The 27,504-nt window shown below is 33.5% G+C and overlaps 1 protein-coding gene across 3 annotated transcripts in view; it reads right to left on the bottom strand.

Annotated features, from left to right (window-relative positions):
* Nucleotides 1–1,620: 1,620 nt before the first annotated feature.
* LOC122526426 (protein FAM214A) overlaps nucleotides 1,621–27,504 on the bottom strand; it is a 51,207-nt gene continuing 25,323 nt past the window's right edge. For 2 of the 3 annotated variants that reach the window (XM_043649825.1, XM_043649824.1), the window contains exons 3-10: nucleotides 8,576–8,790; nucleotides 7,159–7,379; nucleotides 6,799–7,021; nucleotides 5,768–5,948; nucleotides 2,866–5,632; nucleotides 2,438–2,759; nucleotides 2,132–2,331; nucleotides 1,621–1,897 (exon numbers count right to left, since the gene is read on the bottom strand). In XM_043649825.1, coding sequence (XP_043505760.1) covers nucleotides 1,729–1,897; nucleotides 2,132–2,331; nucleotides 2,438–2,759; nucleotides 2,866–5,632; nucleotides 5,768–5,948; nucleotides 6,799–7,021; nucleotides 7,159–7,379; nucleotides 8,576–8,788 — 4,296 coding nt within the window. In that variant the 5' untranslated portion in view covers nucleotides 8,789–8,790 and the 3' untranslated portion in view covers nucleotides 1,621–1,728. The remainder of the gene's footprint in view (nucleotides 1,898–2,131; nucleotides 2,332–2,437; nucleotides 2,760–2,865; nucleotides 5,633–5,767; nucleotides 5,949–6,798; nucleotides 7,022–7,158; nucleotides 7,380–8,575; nucleotides 8,791–27,504) is intronic. The other variant, XM_043649827.1, reaches the window with a different exon arrangement.

Here is a 27,504-nt window from a genome sequence, read left to right as displayed (position 1 = left end):
ACAATGACACATAGTATGGAATCGTAGTGTGATTAGGTATAACTCTCTACAATATGTTTCTCATACGACGTTAGTATAATTAATTCCTAAAACATATGTTCTACCCAAATAGTTGCTTTACAATAATTAATTACTCTTCATAGTCTATCAAAATATTCATCACAGTGCTACGGACACAAGTATTTGTTGTGTTCTTTATGTTTATACGTGTAAATAATGATTCTTCTTTATTTTATTACTTTTTTTTCTTTTTTTTTTTTATAATAGTTAATTAAGGAAATATCACATTACCAGGCCACTCCCTGAAAGCAATTTAATGCCAAAAGGGACAAATTTCTGTGCCTACTATTTAAGATAAAAAGAAAATAATAATAATAATAACAATAATATAAAGAACTATACATATGTATATACATATACATGTGCATATACGTATATATATATACATATTTATAGATATTTATAATTATTATTACGTTCTCCGTTTGGTCTTGGAATAAAAGAAAGCATATTGTATGTGACAAATTTAATTTTTTTTTAATTTAACTCCGAATAGTAATAATAATAATAATAATAAATTCCAACTTATTTTTATGTGTATTTTTATTTTTATTTTTTTTTTTATTATTTTCAAAGAACACAGTAGTATCACAAACTTTATAACTTTCTACCATAATATATGTATATATAAATATATATATATACTAGATTAAAAATATCTCAACGAGAGGTCCGATATTTTGATATTTCCTATTTATTTATTTAATTTCTTTTTTTTTTATCACTCGTTTCTTTCTCGTTTATTAGGGTTAACTACTACACACAGAGATGGCAGTATTATCCCATTTAAAAAATCTTAGTTGACTTTACAATATTAGACTATATTTACAGAGATTAATCGAAAGAATGAGAGACACATTTCCAAGGAGATCATATAGCTTGCGACAAATTTCGATGTCATAAAGAATTAAATGAAAATGTAATTGCTTCTTTTAACCATATCTTCATTTTTCGCAATAGTTACAAACGTTTAATCAACAAAATAAGAATGAAACGTAACAACACGATAGGGAAAAATGTATGTATTGTTTTTCGAACGAAAAAAAAAAACCGATCGTTTGAAAGATTCGCAAACTAAAATAAGATACGACTTGGACGAAATATAATTGTTATCCAATTAAATTAAATATCAAGAAAAATAAAATGAAAGAAGAAGGGACAAATGAATCTTTCATATATGTATATATAACAGATGTAACTTAACATGTAGAAGAACACATACCACCTTTCTAAACCCAAAAATAGAGAAACAAAAATGAATAAACAACGTAGAAGAAACTAATCGCAAGCTAATGCTACTAAGCACATCCCACGTCATAAATATATTTTAAAACATACCATAATCAGAGAGAGCAAAGATCATATGAGTGATCAATTATTCCCATAACTTTCAAACTGATTATTATTATCGTCTCCCTTTAGTGTACCAACGTCAATTTTATTTTTTTTTTCTTTTCCGATACGTTATCCCTCTTTCTTGTTTGTGTGTGTGTTGTGTGTATTATAAGAAAAAAAAAGAAAAAAAAAAAGAAATATTTTTTCTTTTCCTTCTTCTTCTTCTTTTTCTTCTTCTGTTCGCATACACAATACGACGAATCAAACCTCGACATGAAGGGGACTAGGTGGGCGGAGCGATCGGCAGCAACCCCATGGAAAGAGCCACGTGGCTCAGCACCTTGGTGAAAATTTTGGATTTGTAGGGCCATGAATATAACTTCTAAGTTCCTTTGGTGGTTCTGATCCAAAATCTGATGCTGTATCTACATCGGATTTGCGACAAATGATCATACGTATGTCTGTATGTAGATAAATCTTTCCTGATTTACCAGACATGAATCTGGAAGAAAAGTAAATAAATTATTATTGATATAGAAGAGATAAAATCTCGGAATACCGATTATATGCGTTCCAATAAAAAATTTCACATTTCGTATGCGGTTTACCTAAAATCACGCAATCCTAACGCGTATGATTTGTAATAATATTCTTACCTATAGACTGGAAATTTTGGCAAAGAACGCTATAATCGCAGGTACGCTTATAAGAAAAGAAAATAACGCGTATTATGTACCTAAGGTGTACGAGGTAGCGTAAAGTTTTATCCCGTAAAGTTCTTTGACGTAAAAAAGTATGAGATCGTGGCGGCATGTCGGAAAGATCATACAGAACTACGAACATCTTGACGACTGTACCCAATGGATTAAGTAGGGTTACTTGAATGGTACCGCTTCTGGGTACCTGATAACCCTTCTTTCCTAGATTAATATGAGCCTATAATAAAAAGGAAAGAGCAGTGTAAGCGGGAATAGCTTTTGTGGAAAAAGAAAACGTTCAAGACAATAGATAATTGAAAGTGGAAAAGAATGGACGGACGTACGAGGTACGGTGTAGAGACTTTGTCATTGTCTCCGAGAGTATAGAAGAACACAGTAACTGGAAGCTTTCGATGTTTAGGACAGAAGGAACCACTCGCACCGAGTTCCGCTGTGAACCCGTGAACAGTCGATACTGGTTCGAGTCTCCCGTTTAAAGCTGATTCCTCGAAGCTGCCCAATAGGGCATGACTCTGTGGCCTGTTTCGCGAGGTCGAACGTCTTCTCGGGGGTTCTTCGCCTTCGCAAGTATTCTCTGTTTCTCGATCAGTTTCCTCCAACGAAACCGCACCTGGACTTGGTGGCGTGTTCAGTTCAAACAGCGCACTTGTTTGAGAAAAAATGAAAATATCATTAAAGGATTATTAAATAGGAACAAATCTTTGGACTGATTATCATAAATGGTAGTTGTAAACGGTTAGTAATAGTGTACCTTCTTTTCGAGGAAACGGAATTTAAGCTACTGTCGTAGTCGAAACAGCAGCTACCTCTTCTCAATGGCGCGGGACTCGAGGTTAAAGGTAATCCAGTCCTACTATGGAATACCATCGACGCTGCATTCTCTAAAGACCTTCGAAACCTCTCTTGTTCGATTGCCGAAGGAACCGCTTTGTCAATATTCTCATCCTCCTCGATATTGCTACTTAAACCAGCAGCTTTCTGATTGTTAGTTCGTATTTTGGAAGACGAAAAACTGCTTTGCAACGACGAAATTGGCGTTAAGCTGCTGATATTTTTAACCGCGGATGGAACAGGTTCTTTATTATGTGCTTTATTATCTCGATTAGTTTGATCTTCGCGTTCATCTTTATCCTCCACGGTAGTTTGATTTGTACTGTACAGCCTGTTCACGTTTATACGATGATCCTCCGTGTAATTTGTACTATGAATCCTTGAGTTTTGATGTGCGCCATTTGTACTAGAATCTAAAGACATAGGTTCCGCCGATCGTTCATCGTTCTTTCTTTCCGTCTCATCGTGAAAATTCGAAAAATCTATCTTTCTCTTGACCTTGACCTCTCTCAAATTACATGTCGTATTATCCACCGAATTACCGGTTTGGGCGTTATTGGAAGATAAATTTAAATTTACACTGTTCATCAAACGTTGCGAAGAATTTCGCAAGCATTGTTGCTGAAAATGATCTTCCGTCGCAGTGCATACTTTCTTCTCTTGTTCCTTTTTAAATAGCTGACGAAAACGATTGAATTTCTTGTTCAATACCAATGGTAAAGACTTGTCGTCTTCGTTAGGTGCAATTCTCGAATCGTGTTCAAGTTTTTCGATCGAATTTGGCTGCTCGAACCGTGAATTAGTTTCATTATCAACTTTTGAATTTACCACGGTACTTTGAGATCTGGTCCCGTTACATATATCCGTTAAACCTTTCCGATCTCTGCTAGTTCGCAATATGGCCCCCAATAATACATCTGCCTTGTTCGATACACTTTGCAAACAATCGACCGTATTACCACCGCCGACACGTTTGTCCGTTACGCAAGATTTATCGCTTTTCGATTCATCGTTGACATAATTACCAAGTTTGTCTTTCCTCTCGTGGATTGGATTGTATATATTCTTACTGCCATAAACACGATCCAACGCGACGTTTTTATCGGCCAATCGATGCTCATTTTTCTTGCAATATCCATGATTGCAATTTTCGCAAGGTTTAGTCCGTGCATCAACGTGATTGACAACGAGATATTCGTTCGAACCCATATTGGTGGGAAATTTAACTGCAACTTTTTCAAACGAGCCATCCTCCACAGATTTTTCATATCTATCGCGTCTTTTGATAGTTTTCAAAGGAGTCCTTTTACGTCCGGATGGTGTCCTGGCTCTTAACACGGCCAAAACCTCGTCGAATTCGCGCTGGCTTAGTTCCAAATTGCAGTTTTTAAACTTGACCTCGTTGTCATGCTGATCCTGAGATTTCAAGTTCGTGTCTTTGGCTTTACCATTTTCAACGTAACTGTTGTTGGGCGAGACACCTAGAACACGACTTGGTACTCTGCTAAACCAATCCAGTATACCACCTTCCTCTCTGGATTTATCCTTGTCGCATTGTTGTCCTTCGGGAAAAGATAATTTAGACATCATTTGATTTAAATCTTTATTAGGTTTTCCACGATTTTTCGGATTATCATCGATTCTAAAAGAAGTTTCCTTACCATCGCCATATCCAAACCCGTTTATCGAGGATTTCGGTCGAGTTTGGTGTACCGTACAAGGTGATTCAAAGGTATCGTGTTTAGGTTTCAAATAAGAGTTCTCTAACGTCGACGGTCCTGGATTGGATTCGTGAAAAGGGGTAGCTCGTTTGAAGGGATCTATCACAGGTGGTGTAGGAACGGAATACATCCTCGATGAGGAGGATAATCCATTGAAACGTCCTTCCTTTGGTCCTCGCAAACTTTGAAAGCCGCATTTCCCATTGGCGCCGCTATTGTTCCAGGATTCAACGAATGACCACGGTAAGGAAGAATTAAATGGTATGAGGTTATCGAAGAGACCGTTCTTTTCCATCGATTTATTTTCAGCCGGTGTACTAGCGCAATTGATGTTCTTACGAAAGCCACCGCTGGTACCACCACCACCATTTCCACCATTTCCACCATCACCACCACCACCACCGCCACATCCTTTCTCCGAACGCCGTGTTTTCTCTTCGGTAACTAGCTCGCACGATTTCGCTTCGGCACCGTTCATGCGTTCACTATTGTCGAGTGTACGCTTGTAACGTTTCTCAACGTTACCATCTCGTTCTTCGATACTCAACTGTGCTTTAAAGCAACGCTCGAGATTGTCGGAATTAAGATTATTGCGACTCCTAAGGGTATTATCTTCAAAACGATTATGATGATGTCCGTTTGTAAACTTTATACCCGAAACTCCACGATTATTTAACATCTCCGATGACGATCTGGGATAACTCGAGCTCGAATTAGTAACGGAACGATCGTTATCCCTTTGCTGTTCTCTAACAATTGATTCACGAACAGACGGCAGTGGCATAGCCTGTAACGTTACGCAGGAATTGATATCCGGTGGACCGCAAGGAAGGGATCTACGACGTTTTCTCTCGCCTATAGGCCTAGCAATCGATGGGGAAGGTGGTGAAACGTCTTCCTCTTCGCAACGACAATGATGTTTTCCTGGCTTGTTGCACGGTGTTTGTAGCCTATCATCCAGCAGTACTGTTTCAACATATACCCATAAATATTTACATTTTATTTACCGTCTCGTTTAAAAATTCTGACAATATCGTTGAGAAAATAATAATAATAAAAAAAAAGATAAGCATATTAAATCATCTAATCTTATCTGCTTACCCGGCATGACAAGATTGTCGGTATTTTGCGAAGAGTTGGTCGAGTTTACCGACACGGGAATCGTTTTGGTTGGAGTCAGGGCCCTAGCAACATTGGTCTCCTCATCTTTTTCCTTGATTGGGTGTAACGGGCAGCTAAGTATTGGCACCTCTTCCATCCGTGGCAATGCCCAGACGGTGACCTAAAATTGACATCAGAAATCCTCTTCAGGTCCATTAAATGCATTCACAGAGCTCGTATAAGATTGGGTAGTCAGTGATTCATCTGCTGGTTAAAAGTAGGTATGGTTAGTGTCCTCGGGCACTAAAATAGAAGCGAGGAAGGTAGTACGGTTCGTTTACGAGAAAACCACCATGCGGATGTACGGGGTGATACGATGGTATCTTTATCGAATAGAAGCCTGGGTGTCCGAGAGTCGATGTCTGTGATTAACAACGATGATCGATTTCCCGAAAGGATCATACGTTTTCTACGTAGACACTAAGATAGGGAGAGAGAGAGAAAGGGAAAGAAAGAGATAGATAGTGGAAACATCTCGGTAACAACGTCAAATTGCATCTAACACCCTGTATATATCGCGGATGGTTCAATGGACGCTGTGTGATCTCGCTCTTTGAAGAGATACGCGAGAAATAACAGATTACTTCCGACGCTCTTGTTATATATGCGTACGTATGTACATACATTAGGTATATATGTGTAATAACACGTAGAAAACATTATATACGAAAGACGTCTGCCTATAAGGATCTCAAATGCAGACGTTCACTCGAATTCTAACGAGTAAAGTGTCTTCTTCTTCTTCTTCTTCTGCTTTTTCTTCTTCTTTTTGGAGATACGATAGATATGTATTACAAATAAATCGTGCAATCCAAATACACACATGTGGTTCATGTCCGTAGGATGGACTATATATTCGAAGAGAATAATAAAAGATTCGAGCTAAAATAACGTGTTCTAATAATTTTCATAAAAAAAAACATTCAAGCGAAAATAAAGTAATCACAAAACAATGGCAAATAATTTCTTACCTTGATGGAACTTCCATCGCCGTTACCGGCAAGTGGAAAGGTATGTTCAACCGGAGAATCATTAAATTTCCTAAGATTATCCTCGTTGTGCGGTACGACCCTGGTTGCCACGTAATTCGGTTCTATTCCGTTACTCCTGGACCACCAGGCGGCAACTTGACTAAAGTGTAATCTAGAACGGACTGCTTGATAAAGTCCTTGGAAATTCATCGTTTCCGGGCTCCTGTAGAACGTGGTATTGTCACTGTTTGTCGTATCCGAATGAATAATCATTTGACTAAATATACGAATTTATGTATTTCTATATATATCTATATATGAAAATGTAGGATTATAAGTATCGGTTTACAACAAACTTACTTGCTTGGTATAACGCAGATGCACCAATACTCCAACAAAAGTTCGGAAGTTTGTTGCCATGGTGAGATGGATAAGGACGGTACAGGGCAAATCGGGTGCTTGCTGGTGGCTTTTGCTAAGCCACATTGACAATTGCTGCAGAGTAGTACTTCAACGCATAGGAACGATCCGATCGCGGTCCGATCAGCAAGTTCTCGAACTAGGACAAGGTACCGGTTGCACTGTATGTACCGATAATAGAAATTATATCTATTAGAATGAAAGAGAAATAGAAACAGTTTTTTACGCATATTTATATATATATATACACACACATACGTTACAAATCTAGATAATTTACATGTATAAGTTTAAATCCATAGTCGAGTTTATCGATATCGATATCGGTGGTTAAGAAGAGACCAGATTATTCGTTCCCGATCCCGAAAGTTAGCGAATTAAATTTGATCCTTAGGAAGAGAGATCCAATTACAACAACCTATGGTTATCGAATTCGATATCCCAAAAATTCTTTCGATCTCTTTCTATAAACAGTAGAGAAAGAGAGAGTTTCGAATAATAATATTACTTTTTTTTGTTTTTTTTTTAACCAGAAAACCACGATTCTTCTAACAGCAATAATACTACAACACGCGATCTATCTGTGTGTTCTATGTTTTTCCACGTAAGTTAAACTATCTCGTGTACTCTGAAAACCATACCCGCAGATCAGAGGAGGAGAGACACGTGTGGTCTGACAATGAGAGAAATGCGTGTTGCGAATCATGAGTCATACCTTCACGTGTATCTTACAAGAAGGTAGTACGATTCATCGTCTCGCGTGACCCGTCTTTTCCTGGAATCGTACTTTACAATCGTACAACGTGCAAATGTACAACATCTGTTCTATCTTAGAAATGCGAATTGTAGAACTTGCTTTTAATGATCAATCTAATCGAATGATCTATTCAAGATTCTCCGTTACAGAAAATAAATGGCTATATATATGTATATATTTATATGCGAGTTATTAGTTCATTAAATCGATTAATTGCACGAAACAAAAAGTAGAGAGAAAAGAAATTGATAAAGTAATTATTATACATCGTCTCATCATTCATTTTATTATCGATCTGCTATAAAAATTGATCTCCTTAACGTTGAGACTAATTATTGAATCAATTTATTTGAAATATATCAAATTAAGTATCGATCAAGTGGTTGTTTGTTAATAAAATTTGTAAACACTTTAAAAGTAAAATTAATCACTACAACCTACGAACATTTAACATCATATTAGGTTTACAACTTTGCTTCCGTCGTTTTTTCCTAATGACTATAGAATTTATTATCCGCAATGTTTCTTTTTTCTTTTTAAACGAATTGACGAAAAATCAATCAATTCTGAAATTGGTTTTACTATTTTTTACCGACATACCAAATAATTGTCCTCTTCGCAAACGTGGTTGTTCGGGAAAGGTTGCAAAGGCGGTGCACAATGCGGGCCCTCTTTGTACCCACGAGGGGGACCCTGAATCCTCCCTTCGCACACAAGGACTCCAAGAGCTCGGAACATACTAAGTATACCGCCTCGACTACCAACCCCATTTGGGCTGGGAGTGCTTCCTGTCACCGCACCTAGGCAGTGCATTCCTATAACAAAGTCAAATGCAAATAAATTAATAAATAAATCCTATAAAGTAATCTCGTATTTATAAATATATCAAAAAGATTTCACAAAAATTATGGATCAACTGAAATGAAGTAATAAGGGAAATTAATTTTACTAAAAAATGTTTATATATTCTTATTTTCTTTACTATATATTCTATATTGACGTGTTAGAATATTTTTGATAAGATTAATTTTGACAAAAATAATTTCATATAAAAAGAAGCATTTTACGTATTTTTTTCCAATTGAGAAAACTAATAATTCAGATAATTATAGTAAATATAAATTGAATGATTATAAATAAGGTTTCTTTGTTTTTTTTTTATCTATCAGAAATGATCTATTTAATAGCAACCTTTCGTTTGATCCATGATTTTAGATACACCACCCTATACATCAATGTATAATGTTGATTACATTACAATATTGCAAACGATCCGTATTAAATATCAAAGTGAAACCTTGGAAAAGATATTTCCCGATCGCGAGGAATCTTTTCTCAGTTGGTATAATAAACTCGGAGAGTAAGAAAATAATATCGGCTAAATTCGTTTTAACGATCGACTGACACGAGTGAGAGAAGAGGTGAAATTGGCACGAGACCAAAGGGCTTCTCTTCCGTTCTTCTCGCAAGGTCGACTATTCAAAGACAAAGAGACAATGATATTCCCGTTGCTGGTATTCGATATATCTAAAACTAACATAAGTGAGTAATTTTATATATATAGAATTTAACGCGTTATTCTCTCTCTCTTTCTCTCTCGTTATCTTAAATATATTCGATTAAAAGATTAAAAACATTGATTAACATTACACGAAAAAAAAGGTATAACTTTCTTAATGAATTTCGCGATTAATCAACAAACGACATATTTTCTTCAAAAGATGAAAGTTAATTACACGGATTAAAAACTTCGATAATATCTAAAGAACTTTTTTTTTCTTTTTTTTTTTCTTAAAGATCGTAGTAATTGGAAGTATTCAATCTTGTGCACCTTCGAACTTTCCAATCCCATGGTGGAAGCAATTCGACATACAGCTTAACAGGATTGCCGACATTTTAACGATTCGCTCTCTTGAACAAATTGAAATCACCTTCTTTCGTTCATTATCATTTTCTGTCATGACTTGTTTTAATCTCAGATCGAATTATTTATATATCTAATTCATCTTCATCTTCATCTTCATCCTCATTTTCATCTTCGTCTTCATCTTCCTCTTCATTTTCCTCTTTTTCTTTTTCTTCGCCGTTGTCGTAGTCTTCTTCGAAAGGAGAATTTACAAATGTATGTCATTCGTGAGAATAAATCGTGTTGGACGTCGAATTAGCATTACTAATATAACTTCGTTCCTTTCCATATATGTATGTATGTGTGTGTATGCATGTACGGTAAGTGGAATCAAAGATTCCAACCGGATCATAGTTTTTAAGCTTTTTTCTTATTTCCACTGTGATGGGTGATTCAATGAACGAGATAAGAAATTCGAAGGAAAGATCAGTATCTATCTCTATCTCTTTCTCTTTTTCATTTTTGAAAAATGAATGGGTAAGATCGGTGTAAGATTAAATTGGAAAACTTGTTGAATCTAAATAAAAATTGTCGATTTTTATACGAATTTTACTTTTATACTTTTATGTTTCACATTATTTTATTATATATTTTTTTATGAATATAGATGAGGGTTTGAGTCATTTTTCTATGAACACCTCCTCACATTTGTCTAATACTATCAAAGAGTAGTTTTTTTCCGAATGGGTCATCCATTTTATTAACCGTGTTCACGTAACTTGACTTTAATGATTTAAAGGGAACTAGTAATTTAACGTAGTTAGATCGTTGATTTATTATATAAATGTATATTTATATTTTATTTTATTTTATTTCCACATATCATAAAGATATTAGAATTATTTAAATAGAAAATATTTCCGATAAAAAGTTTATATTAATATTACAAAAATATATATGAATACTAATACGTGTTATTTTTTTTCAACGTGGTTTGCGTAAAATAACAAATTAGGGTCAAGAAAAATGTGAGAACGCGTTCGTGGACCAATTATATGCAACATATTCTCTTTCTCTCTCTCTTTCTCTTTCTCTTACAAACTATACTCGACTTTTGTTAAGGGTAAGAAAAGAGAGAAGCGTAAAATACGGAAGAGGAAGAAGAAGAAGAAGAAGAAGAAGAACTTTGGATGCTGGGCTCGTTAGCAAAGTCAATGACCGAGAAAAGCCGTCGACTTTATCTCTCTTCATTCTTTCTTTATCGCAAGAATGAACACACTTTCACGGCAAATGTTGTTGATGATCGGCACAAATGTTCTTTCAATAAAAATTCAAAATCAAAATCAAAATCTGTTCGTTCGTGATCGATAGATCGTTCGATTCCTTTCTTTCATCGACTTCGAGATTTCATCCCCCTGTAATTTTTGATTATTTTAATGTTATACGATAAAATAATCCTTACTTTACTTTATTCGATTCGCGTATTTCACAATGATTATTATCTCTATCGCAGATTTTTACTCGTAATACTTTCTATCGTATATTTTACACATGGGCTTGTTCACTTGAAAACAAAATCAATATCGTCAATATTTTATTTATTAACAGTATCAATTTCGTCGATATTTTTCTTCCAACGTGGCCCCAAGAAAAACCTTGTTTCTGTTTTTGAAAACTAATAGACACTTTATCTATCGAATTACATGCAAATATTCCGTATACCAATTGTCCCCATTTATAAAATCACACGTACAAAAATATATTCATAATATATACGTATCAAATAAAAATGATTAACAAATTTCGTTCAAATATTTTTCTGCTACTTGAAAACAAAGAAATATTATCTATTATATATTACACATAAGTATATTCCATATAACAATTTTCCCACTTAGAAAATCACATACGAAAGAAAGAAAGAAGAAAAAAAAATGATTCGTATTAAACAAAAAGGGTTAATAATTTCGTCAAACACACAAGGTGGCCACCCAAAAAAAAAGAATGAATCTTTTGTTATAATAAAATAAACAAAGAGAAAGAGAGAAGAGATAAAGATAGGGGATGCGTATGGACGTGTAAGGGGTGGCGAGATAGGGGTGGTGGTAAGTCAGGAGAAGTCAGAAAAGATTAGAACGGTTATGTTGTTAAAGTTGTTAAACGATTTATACGAAGAAACGCGAATAAAAGTCAACAAGAGGCCGATGGTTCCGGCTCGCGCGAACTCAACGAGGAATTTGAATAAAGAACGACGCTGCATAAGGTTCTTATACGGTCCCTGGTGTAAAAGGGGGAAGCCAGAGGAGGGAGGAGGGTTGGTTGGTAGGAGGGTAGTTGGAGGGTAACCGGAGGAAGGGTGCTACTCTATACTATCCTCTTTCTTTCTCTTTCTTTTTCTTTTTCTATCTAGTGGAGTGTCGTTCCCCGACGAGTATACGAGAAGAGGGTGATCGTACGTGCGTGTCATGCGCAAAACTTTGAAATCCTCTCTTCGATAGTATCCCTCGGGAACACCCCTCTCTTTGGTGTTAGAGAGAAACGACCGAAACGAATAATAATTAACGCGTAAAGAGGCGATAATTCAATAAACACGAAGCAATACCACACCTAGGATCGATTATTAGTGGTCAATAATGTTTTGTGACGTGTTATTGTTCATGAACGAACGTAAAAAATAATAATTAATATATTTTATATTAATTTATATACGAGTCGATATATAATTAATTATTTAATAATAATTTTTTATATCGAGTTATATATACAAGTGTACATTTTATTTGATTATAACGATAATTATGAAACTGTATTAATAATAAATCATAAAAAAAAGATATTAATAAAATGTATTCTATTACAATTTATGTAATAATAGTAGACGCTAAAATCAAATATTTTATAATATATTTCTATGCAATTATTAGCTCAATTGTACCGTTAAATGAAAATTAATATATTCATGGGATTTTATTGTTGATTAATTAATCGAATAATCCGTCTAGGTAAGAAAAGAAGAAAAAAATAATTCAGCTTACGTATACAATTGCACAGTTATTTTAACGCGATCAACGTCCTAGAGAATCTACAACGTTACACGTACATCATATTCACACACACACACACATACATATATATAGTTAGTCGTAACATATATGTATAATACAAGTATACACACACGTTGAAAGGAGCACCTCGGATGCACGAGGTGATTGCACTCGAGAACCGTGCTTCGAGCTTCGAGCTTCGATGCCGCCGACAAAAGCGAAAAAGCTTCTTTTTCTCCCTTGGAAAGAAGAACCCGAGAGAACCAGCTGCTGCGTATAGGGGGAAGGGAGGGAAAGAAGGTGTTCTGCCTCGTTGCGGGAGGTTGACGAGGGTAAAACAGAAGGAGGAGGAGGAAGAAGAGAAAAAGCAAAAAAGCATAAAAGTAAAATGAAAAAAAGGAAAGAAAAAAGCAACTTTCCCTTCGAAAATACAATAATACGAGTATGTGTTAATTTTTTACTCGAAGGACACAACACATTTGTATATGAACATTTTTATACTTCATATTCTCGTTATTTACATATAATAAATCGAGGAACAAAGTCTAACGAACGAATATATATAAAAATAAGTAATATTATTTAAAAAAATCATGATATATATATATATATATATATATACGATTTCGTAAGATATTTTTCTCCGATAAATTATGATAAATGTCTCGTACTTTTTCACATTAAACGAATTTTTTTTCTCGCCATTATCGACTCGTCGCGAGAGTTATTCACGATTCGAGGTCATGGTTATCCAAAAAGAGCAAACGATTATTTTGCAAGAACTATCTCTTCTCGTTTCTAGTATAATAATAATAATTATTATTATTATTATAATCAAATTTTTGTGTTATTAAATTTTATATTTGATAGTAAATCCTTTTACCCCAAACGAATGACTTTTTCCCCAAATGTTTCATTCGAGTTTCTTTGTTACTAATCACGCGCTATCTTTTTTTTTATTGATCACTTACATAAAAATGTCTCCATTCTGTTAATTGTCACTTCGATTGAGATATTAATAATGCCGTACAGTAACTAACCGGTTGTTTAACGATCGTTAAATTATTTATCCGAGAAGACAAAATATTCCTGCCAAGTGGCACCAAGTTTCTCCGTGATATATTACCAATATATTTTACAAACTAATCTTCTTCGATGATATTTTTTATTTTCCCCCTCCCACCCCCGTGTAATAAATACACATATATTTGTAGAAATAAAATAAAATAATAAACGAATTGTTTCCAGTAAAAAACAAATATGAACTTTGAAATTATACGTACATAATTCTACGATTTTTTTTAAATCAAAATTACCAATAATAGTTGGCAGAAAAAATAATTAAATACTCGCTCTTCGATATAAGAAAGAAAAAAAAACAACCCTAAAAAGGATAACTACTACAAAGGAATAAATCTAAGAAAATGAGTTGATCAAATTTATGATTAAATCGAGAATGGAAAGAGGACAAGGACGAAATGAGGAAAGAGAACAAAAAAAAAAAACAAAATAAGAATAAAAAAAAGTAAGAGAGAGAGAGAGAGAGAGAGAGAAGGAGAGTTCAATAACCCAGGAAAGGAGGAGAGGACTGGCTCGATGATTCTCGTCCTTTTTGTCAAGTGTAGTCTCACGAGGACTCCAACGAGGCCAGACAACTTTGTAACGAAAGAAAGAGAAAGAAACAGAAAGAACGAAAGAGAAAGAGAGAGAGAGAGAGAGAGGGAAGAAGAGATAGAAAGAAGATGAAGGAGAGGTACAGGATGACCGGTCTCTGCCCTGAAAACTCCACCTACGTGTTTCTCCAAGTAAGGAAAAAGAAAAAAAAATGGGGAGAAGGAAATAAGAGGGAGAAGATAAAAAAACAAAAAAAAAGTAGAAGAAGATCAGCAAACGGCAAGGTAATTGAAAGCAGAAGAGGGTAGGGGGAGGGTATCTTTCTTTTAATACCGTTTTATTATACGGATGATGTATTTATTTTTGTGGTGTCGGTATTTTTAAATATTATATTTGTAATTTAATGTTTCGCGAACAAATGATCAATATACAAACTGTTAATATTTTAAAAGTATTAATAAGAAAATATTAGTATGTATCCTTGACGTACTTATATATATACATATACACAAACACACACACAAATAAATAAATAAATAATAAAAAAAAAATATTTGTCTATATTTGAAAACGAATGGTTGGTATTTCAAATATAATATTGATACGTATACTTGACACTCTTATTTAAAATACAAAAAATAATAATTAATATTATATATATCCTGCAATAAAATTATCAACAAAAAAATGTAGGAAAAATATGAATCAAATAAATAAAAAGTCTTTTTAAATTCGTTATATTTTTAAACAACTACACAGAGTCAAACCACATTCCTTTTCCTTTCTAACAAAAATGTTGACTAGTTAAAGGAAGAAAGGAAGGAAGGAAGGAAGGAAGAAAGGAAGGAAGGAAGGAAGGAAGGAAGGAAAGTAAGAAGGAAAAAAGGATCATACGAGTAGAATAGAAAATAAAAGAAAAAAAGGGGAGAGAAATAAAATAGAGGAAAAGAGGTCTTGGAAGGTACAAAGGAGGAACTGGTAGAGAATTCTCCTAGTCGTTTCTGCGAATCGAAAGCTGAGGACAAAGGAGCCGACGTGTTCTTTTTATCTCTCTCTCTCTCTCTCTCTCTCTCTTTCTCTCACACTCTTTTTTTTCTCCCTTTTTTACTTGTTTCCTCAGCAAGTGGCTCGTTTTTCCGATGCCGTTGAAACTCGAAAGAGGAGACGACCAAAACTCGTTGGTTGGTTTTTCACTACTTCTTCTTCATCAAACGATTTTATTCCTTTTTTGTCTTCATCTTATTAATCCTAATACTAAATCATATTTTTTAATTACTTTCTTTTCTTTCTAAAAAAAAAAAAAAAGGAAAAAAAAATCTTTGTCGTTAATTATCTTGTTGTTTCTTTTTTATTTTTTTAATTTTGTTTTACATATGTAAACAGTTTTCTTTTTCTATTGGGAAAATAAATAAAAAGGGGATGACGAAAGGTCGACGGGAAGGATCTTCAAACGATGAGAGTAACTCTTATCTCTTTGTTTTATATATTTCCCCCTCCCCCTACTCTCACGTACGTATATAAGTATTATGTATATATGTATGTGGATATGGATATAAGGAGGATCAAGAGATCATAATAAAAATACGAACGATAACGCTAGAACTTGACAAGATAGGGAAGATTAAAATTCATCGTGATCAAATTTCTCGATGATTCCAGCATTTTCCTTTTCCTATCGATTCGTCGGATTATTTTTCAATCTAAACTTTCAATGATCCTAACTCGTTCTTCTTTTTTTTCCCCTTCCCCTTTCTTTTACGTATCCTACTGTTCAATGAATTTTATTTTTTTTCTAAATTATCACAAGTGTTCGTTCGAACTTCGATAGATAGAAAGAAAGAAAGAAATAATAATAATAATAAAAATAAAGAAAAATACAATTTATTCGTTATTCTACGATTAGAAAGTTTAATGTTAGAATATAGTAACTAGAATATCTCACGTATAGTATGCTAGCTTGTTTTCTCTTTGGTAATCGTAAGCGTTTACACGCTCGATGAAGGAAATCATCGATCGATTGATCGATACTTAACTTCTCACTTTTAAATCATTTTCAACGAATCATTGCACTTTCCGTTAGTTATGCTCCGTTATTCGTTACGTATATATATATACATATATAGATACGTGTCTCGATAAGAAACATATGTGAGGATTATGTGTATAGAATTGTTGAGTCATTATAAAAGTTTTTGATGCATGCGAGAAATTGATATACGATTTAAATGAACTTTCATGAAATATACGAAGCTTTTGATTTAATGAGTCATGCTCATTAATATGTCTTTTGCGTTAATAAAATTGTGGAAATATATTTCAGATAATCTTAGAGAAATAAATATAATTTCAAATTATTACAAAATTATATATGACGAAAAAGATTTAAAAAAAAAATAAAATATTTTTTCATTTGCACCGAGAGAATAAACAACAAAATTATAAGAAATTCTGCGTCGACTGAATAATTAGTAAACGTGAAATTGAAAAAAAAAATAAATAAAGATATTAATATCGTTAAAATAATTTGATTCGGATATACGTTTCGATAATTATTATTAATTTTCTATTCGCAATTAGTACAATACTTATTAGTAGCGAGAATGTGTGATGCATCTGTTATATAAATATAAGTATTAAAATTATACGGAAGTTATTATAACACACGCAACTAATGAACAGAATCGATATCATTTTATATACAACCGTATCTACGTATAATACTCATGTGTCAGAGATATAATGTTTGTTGAAAAAGTTCGTACGTTTCAATTACGTTTGCCAAGAAATTAATTTCATTTATTCCTGCGATGAAAATTCTTGCATTGCGGAGAAAAGATGATAAAAAATAATAAATAATATAGAAAGAAAAGAGAGATAAATAAATCCCAACACAACGATCTTTTAAAATGCGACAATAATAAAGCATAGAAACGTTTGATAAATGTTTATCTTGTTTCGAGATTAAAATACGATGAAATTCTACGACGTTTAAAGATCGTAATTATAAACTCATAAAAGTCTTTTAATCTAAGCTATTTATTATAGAAATATTATATTTTCAAATGAATATACATAAATTATTGATTAGTAAATAAATATATATAAGTACACAAGGTAAAAAAAACATATCGTATTAAAATGAAACGATAAAAATATTGTAAAAATGTTAAACATCGTCAGAAAAGTGCTCGTTTGCAATCATATAAATCCTTGGAAGTTACAGTTCGTTGGGTTCTCGAAAGAGATTTAAAAAGAACTCAAAATGCCGATTTCCCTATTTCCGTATTCAAGAGGCTTTAGAAACCGTATTGCATTTTAAATGAAGATCTCGATGTTTGCGACTTCCGTTTCACACCTTTTTTCTCTTCTTTATGTTCAACTCAAATTTCTTCACGAATGGTACGATATTTGAGAGAGAGAGAGAGAGAAAAAAAAAGAAGAAAAACGAGAACAATTTTCATTTTTAATCGGTGTAATACTACTCATCACTTAGTTTCAAATATTCATATTTTAATATAAATACCAATGTGAATTTTAAATTTATTTTTCTTTTATAAAATATACGGATTAATCAAACGAATGAAAGGTCAATTGTCATCGGGTTCGTTTAAATATAAAAATTCTGAAAAAGAAAATATTTATGTTCCCATGATTTTGAAGATTAATGTAAAAGCAAGTTTCACCCTAAGAACGACACTACCATCATCACCATCACCATCACCACCAACACTAGTCCAAGCTTTCAATCTCCTCGAGCGTTATTCCTTTGCCAAAGGTTTTTGTCCTTCCCAGACTTCCCTTCGTCCTTCGACACAGAGGAGAGCATCGTCCCGCTTTTCACGTCTAGACACGTTCCCTCTCTCATTTCGTCGGATTGCTGGGAGAGGTCGAGAAACCTGGATCTTCTCTTGTGTTAAGGAAAAAAATGAAGAAGTCGAAGAAGAAGAAGTCGAAGAAGAAGAAGAAGAAGAAGAAGAAGAAGAAATAGCAGCAGATGAAGTAAAAGGAAGTACCCTCGAACGTATTTGAATTTTCAAATATTAAAATTTGTACGATCAATAAGTAATATCGGTTTATTTAGAATAGTTCATATTTTAAATAAAAAGAAAATAAATATAGTATTTTGTAACGTATACGTACAGTTATTATTTTATTTTGTATATATTCAACATTTATATACTATATCGTATTTAACAAAATGAACCCTCACGTATATTGTACAGTATATTTATTTATTCTAATACTTTTATATAACACACACAAAACAACAGTAAAGAATAATATAAATTATAAAATCAGCATATTAGAATTGAATATATTACAAATTCGATATTATACTTATATCAAATATTTAGAAATCACATAGTCAATGAAGACAAAATATAGAAATAACTATATTTTCCAAAGTAGAAATAGAAAAATAAGGAAAAATAAAAAGAAGAAGAATGATGTTGGGAAACATTATTAAAACTGCTTTTCTTTGTGCTATGCTCGAAAGCTTCCGAAAAGCACAGGTCGAACAGAAGCACCTATCGATCGCGTTGTTCCAGCTTATGCTTCCGTTCTTGATATGCTTTATTCGTTAAACTCAGTGCCCCTTGACGTTTATTTAAACGAAGTTCAAAGTCCGCTATCTATATTTTTATTTTCTTTGTATTTTGTTTTTCTATACGATAAGAAAGAACGAAACCTAGTACTCGAATACTCCATTTACAACATTCGTATCTTTCTTTGTTTCCTTCTATATATTTTTTCTTTCATTCGTATAAAATACAATTTTTATATTAACGCTTCGTATATAATAATTATATAAAATAATTCGAGAGAGATAAAAACACAAAGACAATAACAACAAAAACAACAACAACAACGATGACGACGACGACGACGACGACGATTATATTACTTTCTTCGAATGAAAATGACCCCGTTATTTTCCAATTATCTTTGATTTCAATAAAATCTAGACAGCAAATTGATTTCTCTGAACGACGTTGTATACCAGAAAGAATAGACAGTTTGATAAATACGAAAGTACACGCCTTTATCCTATTTTCGATATGGATTTTCAAAGGAAAGAGTGAGCAATCAGTCCAAATACGCTTACATACGATTCGATTCGATTCGATTCGATACGATACGATACGATACGAAACAACGATACCAAACTAAACAACCAAACGAAATGAGGTGAGTTTGAAATGTTTGTTTTTCTTTAGAGATATATAGTCGAAGATTTATGTATGTATCTACTCTTTCGATTTCATCCTAGTAAAACGAAGATAGATAAAGATAACAAAGAACCTAACGCGTCAATCGAATAGAATAAGAAACAAGTATATACGTATATATTGGATTGACGACTAAGTGAGCATGGTTACTTTTAACAAAAACTTATTTTTAATGAGGAAAAATACTGTTGGAGTCAAACAATGCCTTGATAAGCATTATGGGGACTTTGCACCAGGAAAATCAACTATTATTCACTGGTATGATGAATTTAAACGCGGACGTACAAGCACCCGATGGTCGTCCAAAATCGGCAGTTGTTTCGGAAAACATAAATAATGTACACAAAATAATTTTAAAACACCGTATAATGAAGTTGCGTGAGATAGCTGACACCTTGAAGATATCAGAAAGTAGTTTCTTAAGAATTTTACATGAAAATTTGGGCATACGTAAGTTGCTTTCGAAGTGGGTGCTACGTTTGCTCACACCGAAAAGTATCCATGCTCACTTAGTTGCCAACCCAATACATATATATGTATATATATATAAATATACACATAGATAACAAAGTTGGTTGGTTGGTTTGACTCTGTCGAATGAACGTTGTATGTCTGTGGATTTTCCATTGGATGAATCTCTCTCTCTCTCTCATGGGTCGTAACTCGAGAACCAGGGATCTACAGAATACAACACACAGTTGCTATACTACTAACCGTTCAGGAAACTTGTAACTTGCTGCACCGGCCAAGCCTGTGCAGCACCTTGTTTTCTTTCGTCACGTGTTAGGGAAGAGAAGTGTAGTAGTATAAGAACCATCCGTCCGTTCTGTGGGACGTGACAACGATAACAACAACAGCGCACAGGTTTAAAGGGACTATCGAAATACGAAAAGGTTTTACTACTACAACTACCAACCGTCCGAAACTACGTATCGTAAAACTTGATTTTATCCCTTTTGTCTAATCATCTTCTTCTATCTTTCTTATTCTTCCTATTACCATCTGTGCCAGGGGAACAGATTTGCACGGATTATTTGCTTCTAGATTAGAATAGATCAAAATGAAAACAAGATTTCAATCCTCTCTCGGTTAAGTAACTTTCCATAGTTAGATAAGATTGTAAGAGTTTATATTACTTAGACTTTTAATGTATTTATTTATTAAAAATGTACGAGTAGATATATATATTTGAATAGGTAATTTATCAACAAAAAAATCTTCCGCATTTGGATAACGGTACTTCTCTTCTAACATTTACATTTACATTTACATGACATTTAATTGTAAGTATTGGATTGAGGAAAAAACAAACGTTTTCTCTCTTATTTTCTTGGCTTTAATATCGCGGAATTCTAATAATAATTATGACACCGAGTAATACTTGTATGCGTTTGAAACATATCCTAAAGTAATTAAAAAAATCTCTGTTTATTCAATCAAAAGTTATTACCTTTCGAAAACGATTACAAGTAAAGAAGAAATATAAATATATTTATGAAACGTTAATTACAAAAGAGAGAATAATACGATTCGAATTGATAAAAACACGATGATGTTTATCGACATGATGCAGTATTTAATATGCATGATGCACAAAGCTATCGTCCAAGCATTTTCAATCTGTTAATTTGAATTTCAAAGATGTACCTAACTCTGGTCGATCAATCGTTGGAAAAAATCGATGAAATTATGGACAAAAATCATAACAAGACTAAAATATTAGTAAACTTGATACCTGTAAATCGAATACAAATCAATTAAAAGAAATATATTTCACTTTTGCATTGAAATACGAATGAAACTGTCCACCCCACCACCCCCTAGAATCTAATGAACGTTTCGATAAACTATAAGTTTAACAACCACGTCCGGAATCTTCTTATAAAAGAGATAGATAGAATAGATAAAAAAAAAGGAAAAGGAAGAAAAGGAAAAAAAGATCGAGTAAAAGATCGAAGATTACAAATTCCCCTCTAAGAAGATGAAACTCCTTCCTGTTTAGGAGGATCATTCTCGAAACGTTTTAATATTTTCCCGGTGCGTTGGAACAACCGGTAGCCTTAATGGATCCCTCTTCGTTCTTGCTCTGTGGCCCACATTGTAAGAGAGCAAAATCAACGTGTGGGTTTCGAGAGATCCCGGAGTTGTTATATTGCCCAAACGAAAAACATCGGGTCGAGTTAACACACACCAGGTTCCCCATTAAGTTCATTCCAATGGGATTTCAGATTTCCTGAGAGAGTCCATTCTCTCTCAACCTGATATATATATAGATACTACAATAAACGGGTAGTCGTTATTTTGCATATGTAGATTGTAGATTATATCTTTTCTATCTCTTTCTCTCTTTCTCCCACTCTTCGGTTTAACTCGATATAAATATACAAAATATCATATTCAAATTTGCACCAGTTGTTTTTTAAATTATGATCAAACTTTTAACACAACCAAAGCTTCTCCGTGAAATAATATTGTTCAGATATTAGAATACAAATAAAACATGTTATATATATAGGGTATGTTGCAATTATTAAAAAAAATAACAAAATCAAACGAAATTGACTCTGAATTGACCTTTCAACCTTCCAATAAAAAATAGTAAATCCACTTTCATATTTATTCGCCCCACCCCCCTGTTGAATATCAAATTGACTCTTGTTCGAAAAATTGTTCTCAAAAATGCTGATAAAAATTTCTACTAGAATCAAATTTGTATATAATTTAAAATATACGATACGAAAAAGAAAATATGTTTATCTCTTTCGTTACATTATAATAATAAAAATTGAAGGGCTAAAACATTTTGATGATCCAATGCTAAAACCAGGGGGTGAGTGTGCTTATAAAAATTCATGGAGAAAAATAGAAAAATGTTGAGCAATAATCATCTATTAAAAATTGATTTAATATATAAATATACGTTGAAAAATACGATAACATAGGGTAAAAGTATTCTTCCAGTCTCTGCGTGATTCTGTTCAACGATCGCCAAGTTTGTCTCGGTGTTTCTCCAAGTTATTATTGGCGAGCACGCACTCACTCACTCATTTCTCTTCCTCTTTGCCTTTTTCTTTTTTTGCTCGTTGGTGCTGTTAGAGCGTGGCCACGATTACTACTACGATGTTTTAACACATAAAGAAAGAAAGAAAGAAAGAAAGAAAGGAAGGACTTTGGACACTATCTTAATCGCAAAGATATTATTAGGATTAAACAGAACAAGTTGGCTGATAGGTTTGCTGCTTCTGCTCTACGATCGTAAACAAGAATATTCTTCGTGTTAAAGAAAAAGATGGAAAAAGGTAAGAAAGAAATAAGTGCATTGCACTCGGAAAAGCTTTTCAAGAAATACGAAAGTAAATCGAACACGATGACGACGGTTTACAAAGAAAGAGTGCTTTTCTACCCTTCCCTTTAGAAAATTAGTCGATTTGTACCGAACAATTTCGAGTTCACTTTTTAAATCCTTTCCTTCTCACTTTGTTCGATGAGTTGATCAAAAAATACAAAATAAAAAAAGGAAGAAAAATATTACAACTAGGGGAATTTTTTAAAACGTATAAAAAAGTAAGCGTGTATATGTTATTAGTGTTATTGGTTAAAGGGCTAAGCTTCGTATATTTTGTCGGTTTTCGAAACACACGACCATCATCACCATCATCATCATCATCATCATCATCATCATCATCATCATCATCATCATCATCATCATCATCATCATTGCTAAAGCGAGCTTCTATTTCCAGAGTAGCGATAGACGTAACACACATAAGCACGTTTTCTAAGGAACGAGGTCGAGATACTATTTTCTATTCAAATTAACGTCCAAATACTGACTTTTATGAAAACTTCTTCTTCCTCAACTTTTATCTATTTGATTGTTATTGATTAAATCTGCAAAGGTATAAAACTAGGAATGAGATAGAGATAGATAGATAGATAGATAGATAGATAAATAAAGAGAGAAAGAGTAACGAGCTGTGACGTAATACTCAACGGTGAGAGTAGAAGAAGAGACTTCCAGTTTTCGCTTATACCACTTTTCAATTTACGTAACAGCTTACAAACACAACTCTTCTCTTATATACTTTCCATCAATTGGTGGTGGTTCGTCGTTTTGTTTTCGACGCGTTTATTTTTTGTATTCTTTTTTTTTTTTGTTATCCGATGACGTTATATCTCGTTCCGTCGTTATAAAATTGCTTTAGAAAATCAAGTTTTTAAAAAAAAAAAAAAATATTTCAGTTAAAAAATAAAAAAAGAAACACCCCATTCGATATGAACTCTATATTCAACCTGGTTCAAATATTTGACCAGCGACCTGGGAATAAAACAAAAAAAGATCTTTGTTCTATCCTGACTCAGTGTCTACAAAATAAAAAAAATAAACTATTCATTGTTACTATATTAGTTCTGTAACGAGAGGGGGAGGGAAGGTTCGCGACCAATCACATTCTGTAAAACTTCGATATATAATAATATCGATGATTTCGTTGTTAGAACAATATAAATATTTTCAAAAGTATATCTTGTTTAAATAACGCTACAATTATCAAAGAGACCCCTTTTAATTCCCCATTTTTATTCCCCATTTTTATTCATTGTCTTTGCGCAATCGAAGAATGGAGAGGAAAAAGAAATAAATTACAAAAAAGGGAGAAGAAAATATAGAAATAAAAGTATAAGATGAAGATGAAGATGAAGAAGAAGAAGAAGAAAAAGAAGTGTATATAAATTATTCAAAAATATCACTTTGAGCGATAGCGAGTAATAACCACCGAGCTTTCAATGGGGCTCGTTTTACGACGCGTTTTGTGTTCGACGAAGCCCATCGTCGTATTTGCCGCTCGAAGCGTAAATGCTTGGATCAAAGGGCCAAACGCAAAATGGACGAGAACGAAGAAGGGCAGACGAGGAAGAAGGGCAAGGGAAAGGGAAAGGGAAGAGAAGGGAAGGGAAGGGAAGGGTTTTGCTTGCAGTTCTTGCGACTTCAACTAACGGAAGGACAATGGTGGGGGTGGGTGGGGGGGTGTTCTCTGCAGACGTAGTAAACGTTGCGTAGAGTCTACGAATATGTGTACATATATATGTATATACACTTATATAGATAAAATGGTATGTGTGCGATACGAGTAAAATGGTTGGACGGACACACGGAACCGGACAAAAAGTGGTCAGACGTATATAGTACCATATTATGACCATATTACAAGCCGCCGACGCGAGAATACACAGATGACAGTAACGTATAATAAAGGGGATACAATATTTAATATTCTTCGATTGATATATAAAAATATTTGTTAGGTTTGAAATATACTCGTACAATCACATTTTTATTTGATTATATATTGACGTATAATTTAATTTAATTTTATTTTATTTTATATAATAAAAAATGATATATATTATATAATTATTTTTTTACGATTACTATTATCGGATGCATGTAACAGTGTAACGGTAATACACTGCAATATTAATAGAATATAACAGTATAACAAAGAGATATGGGAAATATATATGAGCGAGGGTGGATAAGAGAAAGTGCGATAAAGAGAGGGAAAGAGAAAAAGATATATATATGTATACATATACATATAAACGCATACAACGAAGAGTATAAAGGCCAGTTCACCGTTCTCGCATCGTTGCATCGCCCTTCCACGGATAAAGAAAAGATTTTCCCTTTTGATGTTTCGATTTAAAACGTAAAATTATCCTTAACCTCTTCTTTGCCCCTTTTCGTATAAAAATATATCAAGTTTGTTCTTATTTACTTATCATTAGTAGTTATTGTTTGAAATAAAAAAGTAAAATGAAATGTAACGATAAAATTGCATGGTAACAAGAATAATCTAATACATTAGCTTTATACAATTGAAGATATTTTTCCTAATTACGAAATAATTATATAATGTAAAAAATTGTAATATTATCATTAGTAGTAGTAGTAGTAGTAGTATATATTTATAAGAACAATTACATAATATATATATGCATTTAATATTAATCTACCAATTGCAAGAAAAAAAAAGACAAAGACATATAAATTAAAAAATAAATAATAAAACATTGAAAGAGTGATAGATAGTAAATAAATAATACATTTATAAAATAATATTACACGTTAGTAAATGCGTTTAAAACAAATCTAATACATAATACATAACATACAATAAAATTGCAATTAAAATAAGAATCGTGACAAATTGTTGAATCATACGAGACCAAATTCCTAATGGGAATAGAAGAAAGAAAGGGTAGCCCATGGGACAAAATAGAAAGAGAGAGAAAAAGAAAGATAGACAGAGAGAAAGAGAGAGAGAGAGAAGAAGAAGAAGAAGAAGAAGAGAGTAGTATAAATATTTCTATTAGTATAATACAAAGACGAAGAAGTACCGCGTGGTACTTCTTTTGGCGCGTACAACGCGTGGGTGCACGTACGTTCCCGATGCACTCTCTAAGGATACAAAGAATGAGAGAAGGGTAGGAGGAGGAGGAGGTAAAGGTGGAGGTGGATGTGGAGGATGAGAAGGGGGTGTAGAGAAAGAAATCGAGGATAGAATAGGCGAGGTGAAAGAGTGACTCCTCCGGACTCGAGATATCGTGTCAAGGCTAATGTTTATTGATCCGGGCCCTGGTAGTGTTCCGTATGCGTCCGCTTATCGACTGAGCCCGTACTGCACGAGTATACCTCTTTTATCCTTTCCCTCGCAACAACCCTCTACCACCAACCGCCACCGCCATCGCCACCACCCCCGCCGTTTCCTATTGCATGCATACATATTGTCAGTATCTTCTTTCTTTTTTCACACGCAACCGATTCCATTGTCATCAGAAATGTCACCAACGCGACGACACATGTTTTTTTTTCTTGGTGTGTGGGTTTTTGCTTTGTTTTTTTTTTTCTTCTTCAATCTGTTCCTCTTTTATACGCATCTGTACATTTCTATAGCGTCTGTATATTATTACAGTTTGATTTATCACAATTTATATTTAACACGTTCTTTACGTTTCGTCGTATCGAATTTAAATGATTTTTATCGTTAACAATTTTTCGTACTACTACTACTATTACTACTATCTTGTTCTTTAAATATGTCGCGTATTTAATATAATTATGCATATATTTTGTTTTGTTTGTTTTTGGGGGATGGGCGGTGGGTGGATTGATAATTTATTTTTGATATCGAATTTTTTAAGCGTTCGCGAATCGCGTTTCTTTTGTTAAGACGCTACAATTTTCCGGAAATTATTTCAAGCTAAAGTCAACGAACGTACAGAAAGCAACGAAACATATACGCGCTAATATAACCCCGCAAACGTGTCGGTCTATTTATTTAACAAGCGCATGAATGTTAACTCCGGAGAGAGAAGATGCGTTAACGTCTCCTCGTATATTTTCCAACACTCGAGAATAGAAAGAGGGAGAAGAAGAGAGAGAGAGAGAGAGAGAGGAGGATGAGATGAGATCAGTTGATTCGCGGCCAAGGGTTCTCGGATACGAACAAATGAACAAAAGAGTCAAACGAGAAAAGGCCGATTGATTTTCAAAAGTTGTTCGTTTAAAAATAAAATAAAATAAAGTAAAATATAATAAAATATAATAAAAACCATCGAGAGAGAGAAACAAAAGAAGAATAAAAAAAAAACCGCTAACGACCTAATTCGCTTTGTAAAATCAACGGAAATCGATCGTAAGTCACCGTTCAAACATGACCCAAATTGTTTTAAAGGATTTAAAACGAATCCGATTATAATTATTCGTCCTGTTTCTTCTTTTGTCCGCTTCCA

The sequence above is a fragment of the Polistes fuscatus genome, unplaced genomic scaffold (genome assembly GCF_010416935.1).
Source record: "Polistes fuscatus isolate 324 unplaced genomic scaffold, CU_Pfus_HIC Scaffold11, whole genome shotgun sequence".
Classification (NCBI taxonomy): domain Eukaryota; kingdom Metazoa; phylum Arthropoda; class Insecta; order Hymenoptera; family Vespidae; genus Polistes; species Polistes fuscatus.
The sequence above is the reverse complement of the archived record's forward strand: the minus strand, read 5'-3'. Positions and strand labels throughout refer to the sequence as shown.